Source organism: Paramormyrops kingsleyae, chromosome 8, assembly GCF_048594095.1.
Source record: "Paramormyrops kingsleyae isolate MSU_618 chromosome 8, PKINGS_0.4, whole genome shotgun sequence".
Taxonomy (NCBI): domain Eukaryota; kingdom Metazoa; phylum Chordata; class Actinopteri; order Osteoglossiformes; family Mormyridae; genus Paramormyrops; species Paramormyrops kingsleyae.
Genome location: NC_132804.1, coordinates 5,726,071 through 5,740,464, shown reverse-complemented (window position 1 = coordinate 5,740,464; position 14,394 = coordinate 5,726,071). Strand labels below are relative to the sequence as shown.

Sequence of the window (14,394 nt, the reverse complement as noted above, 5' to 3'; positions counted from 1 at the left end):
TAACTGTGGGCTATTTTTCGCATTCAGAATCAAAAAGAAAAGACTAACTTTTGTGTGAATAACACGAAAGAGGAAAAAGATACGCAATTTTTTTCCAGACTCAGTGTGATCTAATCTTTGACCTTAAAGGTTGCCGTGGAGAATTCAAACTGTGTATTTTTTCATTAGGTTATTTAATCTTCTGTAATAAAGCACAAACTAGTTAGCTGTACTAAATGCTCATTCATGGGACCCACTGGGACCATGCTGGACATTTAACTGTTACGGCCGACCTGCCCGCAGACAGCCAGACACCAAAGATAAATAGGAATATTCTTCCCTAAATAGCTGAATACACATGCAGTTCACCCGATTATAGGATTCAGTTAAACGATTTGATTAAAGACATGTATTATGTACGTAAACATCAAATCCTGCAAGTGCATATAACTGCTCCTTCTCGTTATTCTTAAGAAAAGGAAAGTTAAGTTTTCTTTAATTCTCGGACACCACGCCCATGAGGGAAGCAGCAAATCGTCACCGGAGGCCGGCAAATTTGTAATAACAGGAGGACGGCCAACCTGGCAACGTCGCTACTGGCGGATGTTAAGTTCCTGGTTTGGGGAAGCGAGGGTGTAGAAACGGAGCGGAGGAGAGCGCAGCTTTGTGCGGATCTTTAGTGTAAATGCTGGACTGAGTGAACAGAAAAAGCCGCTGTTATGGAGCGCCGCGATTTACAGGCTGCCGGTCGCTCTCTGATAGTGTCCGATTACCTGGCGCAGCTTCGGGCTCCGAGGGGGCCGCCGGCCGCCGAGCCCGCGGTGCAGAAGCCGGCCAAGCGGCAGGCGGTTAAGAGGCACCATCACAAGCACAACCTCAAGCATCGCTACGACTTCCTGGAGACCCTGGGGAAGGGCACGTACGGGACGGTGAAGAAGGCGGTGGAGCGCTCGGGGAGAGTGGTAAGAAGTGTTACGCTTTGTGGTTCTTCATGGTTAGATGTTGTGAATGCTGCAGATGGACCGAGCAAAGGCGCTCGTGCCGGTGCCCCCCTGCGTGACTCCTGCGTGTGATCATGCAGTTATAGTAATACACTGCTAGAACATCATAACTATCAAATAGACCGTATTGTTAAAAAAATAATAATACAAAAATATAATGTACATTTATAATTTGTATACATATATGTATGTTATATGTATTTTGTTGAGTAACTGTTTTAACAGGTTGTTTTTGATTAATACATAAGTCACAGGTTTTTTCATGAATGTGTCTCAGGTGCACGACGGGGCATCAGCAAAATAAGTGGCTATTAATATTCACATGCGTCGGGTAACATAACAAAGAGGGTGTCCGTCTGACATTTGCGGCTAAATAAGTCAGCGAGGCCAATTGTTCTGGCTTTGTTGTTACACACAGTTCGCTTTTCCAGTCTGGTGAGATCGCGTTGCCTGCAGAAAATAACTTGCGCAACCATTATTAACCGCATTTATTTTTGTTCTGTGTATGTTTTCTTTAAAATGTAATTATTCTTATGAAGCTGGCCGTAATATTCAAGATGGACTGGTTGAGAAAAGGCAGCAAAAAGAAAACAAAAGGAGCCAAGATGTAAATTCAATGTCGGTATAAGATAATGGCAATTAAACCTCATGTATGCAGGTCTTCTCCAAGGAAGTGTTACTTAATATTTATATTTATGCCGTATCCCTCTACAGGGAGTCCGCAGAGTAATAATCCCCCCCCCCCCCTTTGAAGCCGATCCTGCACTTTGGCCATGTTTGTGATCTTTATCATAATATAGAAAACTCTATCATAAAGTTTGGACCCATCAAATCACCCGGGAGACAAAGATTCTTTTATAATACTATCAATAACCCCCTTTGTAAGAGCCTAAGGTTTATCGCGGGAGGAGGGGGTCACAATAGGGATGCAATAAAAGTACAGCGCAGCCAGACCGCGCATCACTGTCAGCCAAACAGATATTCAGGGGGGGTGTAAGATAAGATAAAAGGCACTTTTGGTTTCAGTAGCCCAGGCTAAGGCGTTGTTGTTCTTACCAGACTGAGTCACATGTTTTTTACTTACCAGTGAAGATCCACCTCACCTGTATGTCATATTTGTAAAACTCCTTTATCTGTTAAACACCTTTTGTTGTATTAACTCCCTCAGGCGAAGATGCCATTTTACTGAGTCTTTTAAAGGGGTTTCAAGCCAGAGACTTAAAATTGTACTGCTGAATTTTTTTAATCGAAAGCTAATCTTAAGTGTTTTGCTTACAATGTTTTAACTGCTTTAATATTTATTTATGTAGTCTCTTCCTTTTGGTGTATTTAATCTGTTTTAATATCCATATACTCTTGTCATGAATATAGCCCTATTTGCTGGAAAGGGGTAAAGTCAACATAACATGACAACTTCTGGTTTCACAGAACTGTAATGTACCATGATGGAGAATGAAAACTGTCCTGTCTCCATTCGGGGGGGGGGGGGGGAGTTTGTCAGGTGACTGTTTTTTATTGAGCGTCTGAAGTGCTGTTTACATGTTAAAAGTCAACTTCAGGTAAGACGTGCAGCATGAAATTTAGTTTATATTTTAGAAATAATTAATAAGCATTTTTCTTTTTAATAAATGCCCATCAAAAGCAATTTACACCTTTTTGTCCATTTAAATAAATAAATGTTGCACTGCAACAGTTTGGTGAACTTTGTCATCCCATCCATACACTGTACAGTATATACTGGGGGAATAAACCGACACCCCCACATGACCAGGGTGCAGCCGACTGTGCCTGAAACTGCACGGTGTGGTTCATGTCACATTCTCTGGCACGGGGTACAACAGCATGGATAGCGCCTTAAAAGTTGAGTTGGAAGCTTCCTTAGTGCACTTTGGAGACTTTCAATGTAACTATTTGCCAGAATCACAGTGACTCTCCTTTGCTGCCTTTAAAATGGCCAGAAACTAACACCTGCCACCAAGCATTTCTCGCACGTATGTGGCATCGGATGGGATTAACATCGCTTTCTGGGATGTGAGGTCGTGTTTTTTTTTGACAAGGTTCCTCTAAGCCTATGGACTTCAAGGAAAAGCTTTCAGAAGCTTGAATGTGATTGTTCAGGGTAGCCAATGAAAGACTTCCGGCTCCCGCCTTTCACAGACCTGTGTGAAATGAAAGACGGTTTCTGTGATAATAGACTGTGGTGTTTAGCTGAAAAGCCCAGCATGGGGTCCTTGGTTGTGGTTTTAATCTGTGGAGAGAAATATATTTAAAATGATATATATATATATAAAATTTCATTTAAGGGAATGTATTGAAGTTAACTAACTCTACTACACTGACTCCAATCAGATTCCTCTTCTGTCGGTCGAAAGTAGAGAGCTTCATATTTATCTCTTTGCAACTGTTATTAAGTGGTGAATGAACCTTGGTAACTTAGGGTGATGTCTTATTTGGAAAAACACTAGAAAAGATGATTCAGTAGATCTATGAAATGTTTGCTGAATAAAAAAAATGCATATTAGTCAGATATGCGCACGTCTGACATTCAGAAACAACAGGTTCTGACCAACCTGAAATGGATCCTTTCAGTAGCTAAACCATTGCTCATCTTTATACTTAAAAAGTGACACATTATTCACTCTAAAGAGATGAGCAATTCAGCCGTGTGTAGTGAATAATTTTGTTCTGGTGGAAGCTGGTAAAATGGTAAGGCTTTAAGATGCAATTGCCTGATACCTGGACGGATTATGGCACGTTTTGTGGTAGAATAGGCTGGAGTCTGTTTATTCCAGCTTGACAGAATTCCATAGAAAGAAACTTGCCATAGCAAAGACCATTAAAAAAAAAAACACACAGACAGGAATTTCTGTAACTTCACTGAAAGCCTGGGGGATTCTTTTGATAGAAGATCTTATAAGTGTATGACCGTTCCAGAGGTTTTATACCTATCACAGGTAAAGCAAATAGTGATTAAAAATGACTGTGTCAAGTATCCAATCCAAGTAAGGAATTTCCTTTAATGATTTTTTTTTTGTCTTCCTGCCATATTAGTCCATTTTTGACGGCATGTAGACAGGAATAAAAGGCTTGGTGACCATTAACTTCCATATCAGTGTTTTTCTGGGTCAGGGACTGATACCACTGATGAGATAAACGTGTAACTATGAAATGTGGCATGTTATATGGCAGGTATAAATGTCAAATGGAGTTTTATCATAAGCAGAAATGGTCTTGCCCTAACTTTTAGTTCATGGTAGGTTCAATGCACTTGATACATTGCAATTTTTTTTCCTCCCTTGAAAACTGAGCAAGTTATGGCAAGTGATCACAGCAGTCTGAGGTGGGCAGCTTTATCACGCGAGGCGGTGGTATGTGTCAGGCCACAGAAGCAGATGTTCGGTGGTTCTGGGCTGCTATCAGCGATTCCTGGTTTAGAGAAGATGCAGCCAGCGACCCTGTAACTGTATCTGCAATCCCTCTAAGAGGTCTAATCTGGCGGGGAAAGTGTCACTGATTTAATAACTATACATATTCCGTATTAAAACTAGATTTAGTAACTGTTGCCTGGAATTTATGGATCTCCAATTAAGGTCACCAAGCACATCAAACTACGATCGTCTGTCGGTTAGTCGGTCTTTGAGTCTCCCAGCTAATGTTTGTTTCGTTTCTCTCATCAGTTTTACGCAATAAAAATTCTTTAAAATAATTAAATGTTGTGTAATTTCATTTTGAAAAGCCTATGCAACACCAGTTGCATAATATATCCTTTTGAAATGTTGTTTTTATTGCGGTGACCTCGTCTGGTTTTTGTTAATGAAATTGTTAATTAACTGATGTTAAGTACAAGATTGTTATTTTTGTAGTTGATGTTTGCATTTTATTTATATTAAAGCCTCTTTTGAAGAAATTTATTAAGAACAATTAGCCTGTAAACCACTTTGTATCGACTTTGGTGCCATTTTTCCCATCGAGGGGTCTTCAAAGACAGCTGCATATGGAAATTTTAGTATATAACTATAGAATGCTGTGTAGTAACTAACTGTAAAGGCACATCTTTGATTCTGATTTGCACTTTGATTGTAGAGCTTTGCCGTATGAGATGTATTGAGCAGCAGTTACTGTGTTGTCACGTTTGCCACGCACGCAATGCTATTGTGTATACAGGCAGGAGCTGGTTTCTGTTTGACTCTTCAGTCACGTGCCGACGTGTTTCTAAGAATAAAGCTGTTTTCTGTGTAATCAAGGTTGGGTGGATAACCTTACTCTGGCAACAGCAAGCAGTGAGGAAATGTGTGTCTGGAAAGGAAGTTGGACTGACAAAGGAAATCGCTCCTCATTCTCTTGGGAGTTCTGGAAGTCCCCTGCACTTCTATTGATAGCATTCTGAAACTCCCGGAAACATTGAAATAGTGGAATTTGGGGAAATACAGAGACCATGATTTGCCGTGACACACGGCCAAGTGAAAGCTATCCCTTGTGCGTCAGTAAACTACTAAATCTTGTACAAATTCTTATTAAATGCCTAACTTCCTAACTTTCCCATTAAGAATGTTTAATCATGTTTTCAAATCCCAAATATGAAATGAATTGGCTCACAGTGGGTAGTCTGATCTCAGAATCACTGCTTCGGTCAATTAATATTCTCAAACATGGTAATTAAGATAGCTAGTGTTATGAAATCGCAGCATGTTTCTGGAATAAATAACTTCATAATTACACTTCGTATCGCATTACGATCTCGAGATTGTTTGTTTGTAACCTACGATACCTTACGGGGAAAACTTGACACCAAAGACGAAGATTAGGGGTGTCCCTGACATTTACAGGAAAGCTAGAGCTGCATTCCCCTGGATTGAGTTACTGCCTGGTCTGTCGTCTTCACTCCCGTTAGCCCCCTCCGCTACCTGCTTTGTTCCCCGTTGACGCATTTGCCGATGAATCTGGAATTTCAGCTGTGTAAAGCAGACCTCGCACAGCTGTGCGAACACGCCCGCCTGACTGTACGCACAGGTGCTGCCTGCCTGTGAACACTGACGCATGGCTGTGTCTCTCCCACACACCTGACCCACAGTTTAATGTTTTTAATCCTTTGTATTTATTGTTGGTTGTATATGTTGCTCTGGAATAGCCATTTTACCATAAGAAATGATACGAATAGTATTTCAGCTTAAAAAAAAATCACCTCATCTGATTTAAGGGAATGCATAAGATTGGCGATTCAAGGAGAGGGTTTAATGTGAATGTCCAGTACAAAATACTCATTCCTGACTGCCCCTCTCTAAGGTGGCCATCAAATCAATAAGAAAGGAGAAGATCACAGACGAGCAGGATCTGACGCACATCCGCAGAGAGATCGAAATAATGTCCTCCATCAACCACCCACACGTCATTGGCATCTATGAAGGTATGTCTGCAATCGATTACTCCTGTCTAGTGTGTGGAGTGTAGATGAATGGATGGAAGATGAGTAAGGGGGGGGGGGGGGGGGTTGCGGCAGCAGCAGCCATGTTTTCTGTAGTTTTTGTGGTTTCTGCATCATTCTCTGCCGACCTCAGGGCCGCTTCTTTGCGTGCTTGTGGTTGGCTTCTCCAAAGAGAAGGTTCATTTCTACCATTTCATTGTCATAAAGATTCAAGTTTTACTCTCTGAAGCTTTAAACGCTTCCTTATGCCAGCCAGCAAAACTGGCCGGGTGCCGATTTTTTTAAAGTGGGCCACTGGTACCGGCACTGGGGTTCAGCTGAAAGCAAACCTAGATGGAAATAAATGTGTGTATGGTGGCCAGTTAGCAAAACGTCTGCAGATGTCTTGCAGGATGGAGCGCGGTGTCACTTGTCATATCTGGTTTTGTATGACTTGGTGGCTCATTGTGTTGTGTAAACAGGACTGAGGTAATCGTCTGTGTAAACTGGACTTTTGGTCAAAACGGCTGCCTAAGGCCATGTGCAAAGCCTGCAATAAGCGCATTAAACGGCAGCAGAGTGCACAAGCGTGTAAACAGTAAGTGCGGTAAATTGGGGGTATTATTGCTTTATGCATGAATACTATTAATTATGCAAATATAATAATATTACCAATAAGGGCCAATTTATGATGCAAAAATAACCTCAATACAAAGAACAATAATTAATGAACAGTAAGTGATCGAAGTCCAGACACAGACTGCAGAAAAATAGGTCATAAGTCAGCAAGTTAGTGGCTTGGCTAACTGTAACGAATTGTCCAGATGAGGCAAATGAATAAAATAATGTCTCCCGTAGAGGACTCAGGCGATATCGTCTCCCACGGCCTTCGGCGGTATCTGAACTTTCATAACGACATACTGTTTAGATATTGTACCATGGTATACAGTATGTTGATGATATTTTACAAAGTAACACACTTCCGGTGTTTTTAAATCTTGGGGGGGGGGGGGGGGGTTTCCTCATGAAATTTTGCCAAATGCTTAACGTAAGATTTCAAAATACCGCGGTATTACCGTGATACTGCCCATGCCGACTCTCTCCTTGCTATGTGTCTTACCCCAGTGTTTGAGAACAAAGACAAGATTGTCATTGTGATGGAGTACGCCAGTCGGGGGGACTTATATGACTACATCAGCGAGCGTCAGAAGCTTCCAGAACACGAGGCACGCCACTTCTTCCGGCAAATAGTGTCTGCAGTGCACTACTGCCACCAGGTAATGCACCCCATAGGGAGTCTGTACCTGTGCCCGGGAGGTTGCTGGTTCAGATCCCGTGGCCCCACGTCTGTCCCTCTGCCATTACTGTGCTCCCCAAGCCAGTGATGCCCTTCTGTTATGTATTGGGCCCCAGTGCTGAATTGCTTTAATGAAGGCTGAGCCAGACTAATGAACTCATTAAATTCTATTATTCCCATTTTTTTTTTCCAAGGCACATTTCCCTAAAAGCATGGGCAGAATTTTTGTGAAATAATCCTTTTTGTTGTATAATAATACCCCAGAGGATACATCTGTCTGAGTAAGCTGTCCTTAAACGTCCCCGAGTAGCATGTCACTCGCTAAGTGTTGCTTACCGACAAGATTAAACGTGTAAGATTAAACGTGACCTGCATTTTTGTGCACTGGGCTGCAGAGGAAGCTAAATTTTAAGCTCCTTACAAATTCCTCTGGTATGCCAAGCATTTCCACCTAACTCCCGACCCCCTCCCCCCCCCCCCCCAAAGGGCACTGAACAATTGAAGGAATTCCAGGACCACCTTCTCATCAGGCCCCAGACATCACAAATTCATGGCAGACGTGAAATAACCCAAGGATGTGTAAATGTCATTCTAGGCCTTGGACCATGACCAACACGACACACCCCTTTGCTGAAAACCTGTATTTTTAGCTCAGATTTTTATCTTTCTGCAGTTCCATTTTTTTTTTTATTGCTATTTCTGTTCAAAGTCGGCAGCCGTCTTAATACCAAGCCAGCAAATAAGCCTGTTGATTCTCGTCTATCTCCAGCTAGCCTCTCCCCTCTATTAAATTTGCAAAAGTTCTGGAACACCTGTGTGCTGTGTGCATGCAGCTGGGTAGAAACTACAGGGATGGTGAGGCTGGACCCCTGCGGGATAAATGCTGACTCATTCTGTTATTTCTCCAGAACGGCATCGTGCACAGGGACCTGAAGTTGGAGAACATCCTCTTGGATGAACATGGGAATGTGAAGGTGAGGACAAATATCCCGTCTTCAGGCCTGTATCTGAATCCATGCCGAGTGTCTCTTCTGAAGATGGCATGCAGGACTGAAACGACAGTGGGCTAATTCTCTGACACTGCTCTCCTTGACTCCTCACTGTATTGGTCTGTCTGAGTCGTGCACCTTCCATGTTTATGTCTCCCTTGTAAACTGCACTAATGCCAGTTTAATTAATTTGTGAGGTGACTTATGCTGTGTGGTTCTCTCTTTAACATGGTGATGGTGTAGTCATGCCTGTATTGTGTCCTCAGTCCTCAATGGATGGTGGGCTTGGATCGCTCCTCAGACCTGTCTTAAGCAGAGCCCCCCATTGCCTTGCAGATTGCAGACTTCGGGCTCTCGAACCTGTTCTGTGGAGATAAGTACCTGCAGACCTTCTGTGGAAGCCCGCTCTACGCATCTCCGGAGATCGTGAACGGTCGCCCGTATAAGGGCCCCGAGGTGGACAGCTGGTCCCTGGGTGTGCTGCTCTACACCATGGTGCACGGATCAATGCCCTTCGACGGACAGGACTACAGGAACCTGGTCCGACAGATCAGCACGGGAAATTACCGCAAGCCTTTGAAGCCTTCCGGTACGGATGGTGATAGTCTGCTCATGACGTTCACTTCATTATGCATGCCATATACAAATATTACTGTTTATGTCATTGTCTTTGTTACTCTTATTGGTATCAGTACCAGAATTAGGGCAATTGCTCTGTCATTAGCATAGCTATGATTTAAAACTAGTTACGCTAATTTTGAAACAGGACTTCTAAACAGGTTAGGGTTAGGTTTACTATCGAGTTACTGAAATCTGACCAAAACATACCAGTATTGAATTATATTTTATTAATTTACAATTTCTTTACTGGACTTGATATTACATTTTAAATAGATTGACCCGCTGTGGAATTTTCTCCACCAAAAAAAAAAAAAAAACCACAAGATGGCCAGTTACAGTCCAGTATGAATAATGGTTTAATAAAAGCCACTGTAAAGCCTGCAGCGGCTGCTTCAGGAGACATCCGGCGTGTTCAGGAGCTGCTCCGCGTTCGTCACCCTTTAACCAGACAGCCCTTCCCTAGGCTGACATCACTCTCATCAGCATCAGTGCAATGACACCTGCTTTGTGCCCAGGGCTTCATCAGATACATAACGCAACAGGCTACAAAGTACCAAACAGGTTATTAATAGCACTTGGGTTGGGGACGTGTTGAACCGCGACCGTCTCCGCTTAAACCGCTGCCCCTCGCATGTACGGAACAGATTTAAGATCAATCTGTTCACAAAAAGGGATCTCTTGTGGCACTTAGGTGGTGTCTGAACAGCAGTTGCATGCAGTTTAAAATGCAGTTGCAGTTCAAAGAGTACGTTCAGAGGACCCAGTGGTGGAGTTTAAGAAAGTGTAGCCAAGCTGATGACGACGCATTTGCCCAAGAGGGTTTTCTTATGTTTTGTGGGGCTTTAGTGTGCTGGGAGAATGTTGACAGACAGCTGGAATTACTTTGTAGGGTTGTAATGTACTGCGGCGTGTTTGCAGAACAGCTCAGCCAAATAGCTGTGGGTGGATTTTAACAGGGTGTTTCCTTGTTGCTTAAAGCTTCACGCTTAATATTCGTGCATTTGCAGAAGCCTCTGGTCTTATCCGCTGGATGCTGATGGTGAACCCTGATCGTCGGGCTACGCTGGAGGAAATCGCCGGACACTGGTGGCTAAACTGGGGCTACCAAGGCCCAGTAGTCGATCAGGGTGAGCTGGTAGCTCACCAAGTAAGTGTGAAGAAGCCTCAGGAAGGAGGAGGGCTGGCTGGAATCGCCAGCTGGCTGCGCAGGAATTCTCGGCCACTGCTTGAGAATGGCTCCAAGGTGCGCTGCCTGCTCCGGCCACAAGGTGGCGGCGACTTTGTCAGGCAGCGCTCCCTCAGGAGGTCGCGCAAGGAGAATAACATTTGCCAGGTGAGGCAGGACGGGGCCACTGCTCGGCCCTTCAAGGGGATCCTGAAGAAGAGGGGAAGCCTGAAGCATAAGTCTGTTGGCGAGCCCCAGAACACGGAGGGTGAGGGTGTAAAGCCTGGCACCGGACCCCCTCCATCTCCTCCCCCCAGCTTTGCTCTCCCTCGCAAGGGCATCCTCAAGAAGTCTTTGGAGCAGGAATCGGGCTGCAGCTCCCCTCCTCCGGAGAACACCACCCCGGACCCGGATCCTCAGCCACCCAGCTGCTCCGCCAATTCCTCGCAGCGCAAGGGCATCCTGAAGAGGCACGGCAAGTTCTCAAGTCCTTGCCCTCAGGACTTCGGCTCGCTGGACCGGCTAGCCTCGGGACTCTGCCTCAAGCCCCCGGCTCGTCCGAGTCGGGCCGCCAGCAAGGACAGCATCCTTTCCTCGGAGTCGTTTGACATGCTGGACCTGCCGGAGCGAGAGGAGGCTCCGGTGCCCGCAGGCTCGTGGCAGGGCGAGGGCCGTGCCATCAGGGGCTACATGTCCGTCGATGACCTCCTGGGACTCTGTTCCGACGAGCCAGTTGAGGAAATGGGAGGCCTTTGGGGCATGCGATGCTATCGAGGCAGGGTTAACGAGAGCGCCTATTCCCTGGCGGGCTGCAAGGACATCAAGGCTGTGGAGAGATGCAGGAACGACACATGAAGCCCTAACAAGGGGAAACGCCATGTTTGTCTCATGCATGCAGGGGCCCGGAGCAATCACAGGCCCGGCCTGCAATGCGTGATTGTGGAGTCGACACAATATTGGCTTGTGGCCATGGGAAATGCGAGATGCTCGTTTCAGTTGGCCGTATAGGATGGGAAGTAGTGAGAACAGCTGCCGGGAACATCTTTAGGGACGTTGTTTGCAACCATGACACACAGCAATACCAAGCATGTGGATGCGTTTAGAACCTTCCCTATCTGTTTGGGTTAATGACAGTTGAGTAAAAAAAAGTTTACAGATTATTCATGAAACCCACTACAGGAAATGGAGTGCGTCTGAAACATTGCTTATGCACAAATTTTAGACATTTACTGTTCCTCAGACTGGAAAGGTAATATATTTGTCAAAAAATTTTACTTGTATTTGTCATTTTAGTTTATCCGTTGCCTATGTTGTACCTGCATGTTGGGGGGTGGGGCTCATCTCCCATCATTGGCCGTGATGTGCGAGTCTGGTACTGAGGTCAGGTGGGGGGGGGGGGCCCGTCTCTGTGATAATTTGCCATAAACATCTTACACTCCCAAGGACGCAACTGGAATAAATGAGGAGCTTTTATCATCCCTTTTTTAAAATAATTACTTTTAATATAGAAGGTAAATGGGGCACAAGAGGGCCAATGGCGGTGAGGGGGTGGGGGTGGGGGGTTCTGCTAGGCATATCCCACAGACCAGAAGCAGGCTTTGAGGAACCAAGTTAATGTTTTTCTTTTGCGGCATGTTAGCCTGCTGAAGGGTAAAGGTCATTTGGAGTTTGATTTGGCTGAAGGATATCTGGCAGCTGGATGTCATGCCGTGGGTGCAGGCGGAGCAGCAGTGCGCCTGGTCTGCTTTCTCTCCTTAGTTTTGCCATTTTTCTTCCTGCTTTTTGATGGATTGTTTTTAAATCCGGATAGTGGGTGCTGAAGCGGTGGGATTTTATTGCAATTTATGCTGTAAGCTTCCATTGTGCAAAAATTTGTGCTGTGTGAGTAGAGTGTTGATAGCACTATATGAATAACAAACAGCATTTTCACTCATGGAAAAATATTACTGCAGAAAATACTTCAAATATTTTGTGAGATGTGGTGAAGACTTAGAGCCTGCCATAAGGAAGATGCTCTTAAAATAAATTCAATTATGGGGAATGAATTTAAGAAAAGTAATTGGGTTGGTCTTAAAGTTTATGGTTTCATTTTCCATCTAGTGTTTCACCTTCGTGTGATTTTCTGTTTGGAGGGTGGTGGTATTAACTCTGTTCTAACAACTGAAATCATCAATCATGTTCTGGACAGTGACCCCCCCCCCCAACACACTCACTCGCTCAGGCTTCGGGGCCTTTGAAGCCTTTGTGCCTGTCGACAGCTTTGCTCGCAGTGCCGCCTGGGACTCCCAAGTTCCGGAATAAACTGTACTGGTCCTTTCTAAGCAGAAAAGGGGTCTGTAGCCTGGGAAACCTCCTTTGTGACACATACTTTGCATTTACTTTTTATTTCATGCATTAAATGCCTTGAAAGTGTAACGTTCTTTGTCTCCGTATTTAAATTTTAATTTAAAAAGTCAAAGCTTGCTGTGTGGTGGGATCAGAGGAATGTTACAAGATTGTTTCCTAACATTTTGCCAAAGTTTTATAGGGTTTTTTTTTTTTGGTCCTTTTTGTTCTTATTCCAAATGAACCATTAATCAAATGGAAATAAAAGCAAAACAAAGGGTGTTTGGCTTTTGTGTGTTATGACCTACTTTGGGGACATTTTATGTTGATTGTGCATACTTTATCTGTGGGTGGTGTGTTGGCGGGGTAGCGGTCCAGATACCTTATTTCCCATGGAGACTGTTCCATTTATGCTAGCACCGGCCTCTTGGAGCCTTGTGAAACTATCGAAAAAGAATTCCGATTACATTCAGTGGTGTAGCACTTGTGCAGTTTCGGACTTGAGCCTCCACCACTGACTGTGCCTGCTAGCCTGTCCCAATACAGATATTTTACCATTAAAACAAAATATTTTCATGACTACTTATATATCGACCTAACTCCAGTAAAATCAGGGAGCTGGGTGCATTTGCTGAAAACTGTCAGCCGTCGAAAAAGCTTATGTTCATATGTCGTTTTTTTTATTGTTATCGCTACAAAATCAGTTTGCAGTTAAACAGACATCGACAAAATGACAATCTCACTAATAATGTCTAAAACTGTAATCAAAAATATAAACTTTGCGACCTGGGGTGGCAGCAGAGAGCACCCACGTGTCCGTCTATAACCCAGAAATGAATGCAGGGAGACTGAAGAGGGATGTATGTACTGTATGTATGTTATGTGAGAGAGCGGCAAAGACAAAAAGATAACGAATCTCTTGTGCTGCCAGTTGTATAAAAGTACTTCATAACATACAGTTATGTACAATGCAGGCTAAACCATCTAGGTTTGTGTAACTACACTCTCTGATGTTCGCTCAGTGGCGACGCATTTCTCAGATGAATCCCCATCATTCAGTTCTGTATAAGCAGCATTATTCCATCACGTGCCGTCAAAGTTCAGCAGGTTCCCAGCAACCTTCCTTTACATTAAACACTCAAAGTGAAATTTAGCGGACATGCAGAAGCTACTGAACCCACCTCGATTCTTTCCAGAATTACAGAAATGTAAATTCAAAATGAAAATTAAATACTCTCCTCAGTTGTTTATCTAAATAAAAGTGATCATTGAGTAAAATGGCAGGGGAAAAAAAATTAAAAATCATTGAGCATAAAGTGAAAGTCTGGTTACTAACGCGGAAAAAAAAACATTTTATTTGACAGTCGTGCGTCAGTAACAAGTCAGTGGAGCGGCAGACAGCCATGATTTTTAGTCAAAACTTACAAAACTGAATCACTGAACACCGATGGACAGCCTGTGTAGCATTATAAAGCTTTTCGATACGCACCCCGCTGCCAATGGCTCGCACGAAGTATCAGGATACCAACCTTAGTATTACTTGGAATCAGATCAAAAAGGAAATCAGTGGTATCGCCCATCCCTGATATTCAGTCAAAGGAGCTCTGACATAGGCT

The 14,394-nt window shown here is 43.8% G+C and overlaps 1 protein-coding gene across 1 annotated transcript; it reads left to right on the top strand.

Annotated features, from left to right (window-relative positions):
• Window positions 1–558: 558 nt before the first annotated feature.
• nuak2 (NUAK family, SNF1-like kinase, 2) lies at window positions 559–11,929 on the top strand. Its single transcript, XM_023830883.2, has 6 exons — window positions 559–941; window positions 6,264–6,384; window positions 7,507–7,658; window positions 8,587–8,652; window positions 9,004–9,256; window positions 10,296–11,929. Exons 1-6 carry the CDS (start codon window positions 699–701, stop codon window positions 11,306–11,308), a joined length of 1,848 nt encoding a protein of 615 aa, XP_023686651.2. The 5' UTR covers window positions 559–698; the 3' UTR covers window positions 11,309–11,929.
• The last annotated feature ends 2,465 nt before the right edge of the window (window positions 11,930–14,394 follow it).

What these genes read in the sequence shown, in the direction of transcription:
- nuak2 (XM_023830883.2), top strand. Translation starts at nt 699, where the DNA reads ATGGAGCGCCGCGATTTACAGGCTGCCGGTCGCTCTCTGATAGTGTCC. An exon ending in TGGAGCGCTCGGGGAGAGTG is followed by an intron (nt 942 to 6,263) that starts GTAAGAAGTGTT and finishes CCCCTCTCTAAG; the next exon opens with GTGGCCATCAAATCAATAAG. An exon ending in CAGTGCACTACTGCCACCAG is followed by an intron (nt 7,659 to 8,586) that starts GTAATGCACCCC and finishes TTATTTCTCCAG; the next exon opens with AACGGCATCGTGCACAGGGA.